The 5,733-nt window shown below is 42.2% G+C and overlaps 1 protein-coding gene across 5 annotated transcripts in view; it reads left to right on the top strand.

Annotated features, from left to right (window-relative positions):
* The window catches only part of bves, a gene marked incomplete at its 5' end in the record, with an annotated part of 63,944 nt that overhangs the window by 10,931 nt on the left and 47,280 nt on the right, over positions 1 to 5,733 (top strand). For all 5 annotated transcript variants that reach the window (XM_014432930.2, XM_067050054.1, XM_014432932.2 and 2 more), the window contains 1 exon segment: positions 3,432 to 3,534. In XM_014432930.2, the coding sequence (XP_014288416.1) occupies positions 3,432 to 3,534 (103 nt within the window).

Genomic DNA, 5,733 nt, shown 5'->3' on the forward strand with positions numbered 1-5,733 from the left:
ACTCCACCTTCCTGTTCGAGGTCATTACTTTCAAATCTTACAGTCGGATCTAAGACAAGAGCCGTGTCTCCGACGTTTGTAAACACGACAATATCGGCATATCTTACGGATCCGTCGGTGTGAATACAATAGACCTCCTCGAAGCAGGTGAAGTCTTTTCTTGCAAGGAACTTCATCAATTCTTCTTTGACCCTATGGTACCGCCGTGTTAATGTAATATAAGGAGGGAGTTGTTAGGGCATTTTCCCAGCACATGAGCTGGTGTTTCAGACTCTCTGCCGCATTTGCGACAGAGGGACCCAACTTCTCCTTGCTGTCCACTGGCTCCTGGGACTCCACGCAGGGATGCGTAGTTGATATTAAGTTTCAGGGCGTTCGCCCATTCTGACCCCAAGAGTACCTGCTTGTCACATACATATCTATTTGCTTTCGGGGTCTCTTTTAAATGGCGAACACCGATACCCTGCCATCTGCAACTGGCCCATTCTTCGAAAGCTTTCTCACGTAACGACTGTCGTAGAGCTCTCACACTTTGATTGCCCCTATCCACCCCAAGTCTATCAGCACATGCCGCTAAGTACATTGCCGCAGTCGGCTTCGTAAGACTGGAATAGGGCATCCGGGACATTCGACAGTCGCTGGGCAATGGACCAATGCTGTAGTGGAGCTTTCCATTGACAGCGGATCAGACCCAGTCCTCGATATCTCCTGGGTGCGTATAGCATCGCCGACGAGGTGTTAGCGGAGAGCCTAATGATGGCCTTGATACTCCTGCGGATATTGGTATCAATGCCCTCCAATACCGTAGGACGTATTTTCCTACATTCCCCTTTGTAAGGGGAGCAGTCTGGAGAGGGTAAACAAGGCCCGGGAACAAGTACTGGTTGACAACGTTGATCTTTTGTTCCGGTTTGAGGAGGCATGAGCTCACCAACTTATCCAGGTTATTATTTAACTTTGTCACCACCTCTTCTTCAAATACTAGCTCTCCCGAGAATGTACATCCAAGATATTTAATGGTGTCATCGGCTTTTGCCGTTTGGATGACCTCTGTATTCTCAAGGAAGAGCTTTGTTGACCGCAGCTCTCCTTTGTCCAATATGACACCCACACTTTTCTTTGCATTAATTGCCAAACCAATCTCCGCAAGCAGCCTCTGAACACCATTTATTATTCTTTCCGCAGAATCCCTGTGGCCGTTATTATTCTTCCGCGCGCCGATACAGCCTGATCGTCTGCAAACCCTGTGAGGACCACGCTCACTTCGCTCGCATTCGTTCAATATGTCAAGCCCAATATTTTCATATTACCTCTTAAGCCGGCAGATTATATGGAAGACGAGAACCACTGGATTGGTAAAAATTGGGTATAACAAGTATGGGAGGAACAAAATCACGATGATTTGATCGCAGCCAGGTGTGAGGGACGACCAGATTTATAGAATGTTAAAGGATGCTTCAAAGCCTAGAGAAACTCATGAGAAAAGATCAAACGGCTATGGTGCGGCGAACATATAGGGATGTATAGGACGTCCGTCCGTTGCAAGCTGATGGTGGAAACCCTTCGGGAAGACAATCAAGAATGAGAAGTGATCATAACATATCATCAGGGCAAAACAAAACACCGCGTGATCCCGCAAACCCTGCACGCGTTAAAGAGAAGATACTTTTGGAAGCGAATAAAGAAGAAAATAACAAAGATTGTAGGAAACTGCGAAGATTGTATAGAAACGAAGTATATCAGACACCCTTCAAAAAGGTGACATGAGGAAATACCTATCGCAGATGTACCGTTTAACGATCTAAACTTTCACATGAAGAGGATATAAATGGATAACCAAGTTTAATCTCTTCAGTAAGGTGGCAAGAGTTCATAACAAGTAGTGTTAGTAGCTCTCCGATTATAGTTTCGGTTGATTCGAACGGAAATGAATGACCTTGACGTAATATGGGTCCTTGACACATCTGGGCATTCTAAGAGTAGAGGAGGTATAGAGTGTGCTTCATGGCACGTTTAATACCTTCATGGACTAGGGACTAGACGTGGCAGACCATACGTGGCAATGACTAAGGTGATTGCGGCAAACAATCATTTTGTACATACAGTTACGGCGTTATCGCCATTTGAGTTTTTCTAGGTGGACACCGGCGGGACTTTAAGGGGACGGCAGCGGACAGAGAGGAGATACACAATTACGATGTTGCTCGGAGAAAGTTATGGAAGAAAGCACGGGAAGAATGGAAAAGGGAAAAAACCAGGAGGTAACACGGGAGAATTCGAAGGTCACAGACAGGATGGAATCGATCAAAATCAGAACGTTGGGGATAACATACGAAGTTGGGGTTTAACTGTGGTAAGAAGATACAGCGATACGAGGGCCCATTCAGGGTGATAATCATTAGGGAACATAATGTTGTTATTACAGAGAGTATTAGAGAACCCAAGAAGCACTAGACAGCTCATATTGAGCAACTAGAAATCCTCCTTACCGAAGCGCTTGGACAAGAGTAATTTGGAGTGTCCTCATCTCAACTGTTTGTAGAATATTTTTTATGCAGTAATTTTGTCATTATTTTTCCTTATATCCGAGATATCCTGGGAAAGTTACGTTTTGCTCTCGCCGATATTTAAGTTATGCATATACATACGCACACAATATGCAGTATGGCAGCTCTTGGATGACCATGAATACAGTGCAATAGCCTCTTATTGTGTTGTTGGGTTAGTAACCTTTAAAAAATCGGGTAATTACTATCGTTATCGTTATTATATTTTTGTTAATGGCCAGTTGCTCTCCTATTTTTATTCTATTAGAAATTTATAATTAATGATGAGAAGATAGTTGACCGGGGATAATAATACGAAAAGAAGATGGCTGGGGGTGTGGTCAGAGAATGACACAAAAAAGTTTTTAACTTCAACCATCTTCTCATCTTGAAATTTAAAATTAGTTGAACCTGTCTTGGGAATCGAATTTTAAAAACTGAACAGTTTTTCATAGGGATTTTCTCCTGTAAGCAATTATGAACTTTAAATTATTAACTTTAAAAATGTAAGAATTAGTCTGGTAATCTGGTAAACTTATAAATACATTTGGCATTTGTAATAAATTAAGCTAATCAACCACCTTGATGAATTATTTCAGTGTCACTGGAAAGCAAAGGCGTACCTGGGGGGGGGGGAGAAGCCATAGTCATTGAGTTTGTGACATTTTAGCTCGGGGGTGTATAAAACCAAAATTTTAAGATAATTTTATATATAAAAAAAATATTTTTATTAAATTAATATTTTTTTCACATCTAAGGGGGGCAGCCACCCCGATGAGTACGCCCATGGTCAACAGGCTTTTTAATTTTATGTTATTCTTCAATTAACCTAGCCCTATATGTATATATTCTTATTTTTAATGTAAGTGGTGTATTCTTTTTTAGATTGGTGGTGTCACAGAACGGACGAGCCCTTCATATAGTTTTTCCACACCAGTTTCTCGATTCACCGGAATGGTTTGGAGTTTCTACTGATGAATATTTTCAGGTTAAAGCTCATATATCCATTCACTGTAATAGACGATTCACAATAATTCTCAGGAAAAATAAACTAGTTCTAGGATTAGAAGTTTTTAATATCCCCAAAACAATAGGTTATTTGTAGGAAACAATTGTATGTATTACTTTTATTGCCTATTCTTTATTTTATCAAAAATTCCTTCTAACATTTAAAACCACATGTATTTAATTTACTACCAAACAACCTTCATTGAGCTAAGAAGTCAGGTGGACCTCCTCACTATATAACATTTGTTGCCTTTATCACGTCATGGAAAATGTATTGTCACGTATTGTCTTTTAAAGCAAATGCAGTACAATATCCTATTCAATGTAAATTAAATAATATTTAATTTATTTAATACTTTTTTTTTAAATATGCTACTGGTATTCTTTTCTACCAATTCATTATTAAATTAGTATCCCTACAGGGTGGCACTGAGCAAGGTTAAGCCGTTACAGTTGATGGCGGCTATTAGAGTGAGAGGTGCCCAGGCAACCACCCTGGAGGAGGGTGCATTTTTTTTTTTTTTTTTCCGAACTCTCTAAAACATAAATAAAAAAGTGAATTAGTAAGTGCATTACTGTGAAAAAGAATGTAATTCGTGTTGTGTCTTACCTTTTACTACCTTAGGTACTTTAAGGTTACCTGTTCTGAAGAGGAGGGTGCAAAGATGTATATAGACTATAAATACCTTAGCGATGCAAATGATGGAATGGTTAGACGCACCACATTATATCCGTCGACAGGCAAAGGATTGGAAGAGCTCCGGGACTGGATAGCATAGATGCTGCAATCCTCAAGAACAGTACTCCTTATATTGAGTAAGAGTTGTTGAATATATTCAACGAGTGTTTGGATAAGGGGCACTTTCCATAGAAGTGGAGGATAGCAGACTTGAGACTGCTCTACAAGGGAGGTGGCAAGGATAAGGAAACGCCAAAAGCCTACCGACCTATATCTCTCCTCCCAGTAGCTAGTAAGGTCCTGGAACATATGATCGTCCACAACCTTAGACCGATCCTAAGTGCTGCAAGTCATCCACGGAAATTCGGCTCAACCCGTGGCTAGGGAACTACGGATGCGCTGCTGAGAGTGCGTAGGGTGTTATTCATGTTTGACATCTCCTCCGCCTTCAAGAGAGTTTGGTGGCCCCGTGTACTCCAGCGATTGCAAGACCTCAACACCCCCAGTAATCTATACTCCCTTGTAGGTAGTAGTTACCTGACAGTTAACAGGAGTGTCAGAATAAGGGGTAACTATTAAGAGCTTGAGAGAAAAATCGAAAGAGGATGTCCGCAGGGTTCGGTCCTAGGTCCAGCTTCCTCTGTGGAAGCTTATATTCGATGAGTTGCTGGGGGAACTAGAGGACAAGGGGTTCCTTGCCAGGGCCTACGTCGACGACCTGGCAGTCATCGTGGCCAAGAGCAGTAGAGACAGAAGCAGACTAAAAACAGAAGCAGAAAGGTGCGCCAGTCTCGTAGGAGAGTGGTGTGTGAAGAGGAGTATTGCAGCAGCCAAGACTCAGGCCATACCCATAAGAGGCTCCACGGACAGGGCTCATCCTATTACACTGGATATCCAAGGAGAGAGTGTTAGACCGGGTGAGGAGGTGATATATCTTGGTGTGAGGATAAGGAGAAGATTTAATGTCACTTCTCACCTGGTGTATCTAAAGGACAGGGTGACCCTGTCACTCAATGGATTAAACAGCGAGTAGGTTGATCGATGTACGACATGTCACAGTCTCACAAGAGGAGATCATAACTCTAAAAAAAAGGTTATGATAAATAAAAAATAAAGGTCCCTTCCTCGCCGGACCCGCCCCGCTAAACCCCCGGAGAGCGACGGCCCTATATCACTTTTAAAATAATAGCTTAAAACACTTAATTAATAGTTTAATCGAGCAATATTTAAAAAGGGCCTGAAATTGAAAAATGGCATCTACTTACCCCCAGGATAGGGTGGAGGGACGTTTTGGGGCCTCAAGTACCCTGCAACGATGACCTACCTGCAATGATATATAGAGGTGTGATCTCAAGTATTCTGAGGTACGCATCCCCTGCGTGGAGCCGAAACATCACGCAGGTACAGAAGAGGAGACTGGCCACCATACAGAGATTGGCTCTGCTGAGGGTCACGAAAACATACAGAACGGTGTCACATGAGGTGGTACAAGTTCTTCAG

The sequence above is a fragment of the Halyomorpha halys genome, unplaced genomic scaffold (assembly GCF_000696795.3).
Source record: "Halyomorpha halys isolate HHAL.00 unplaced genomic scaffold, Hhal_1.1 Scaffold1129.1, whole genome shotgun sequence".
Taxonomy (NCBI): Eukaryota; Metazoa; Arthropoda; class Insecta; order Hemiptera; family Pentatomidae; genus Halyomorpha; species Halyomorpha halys.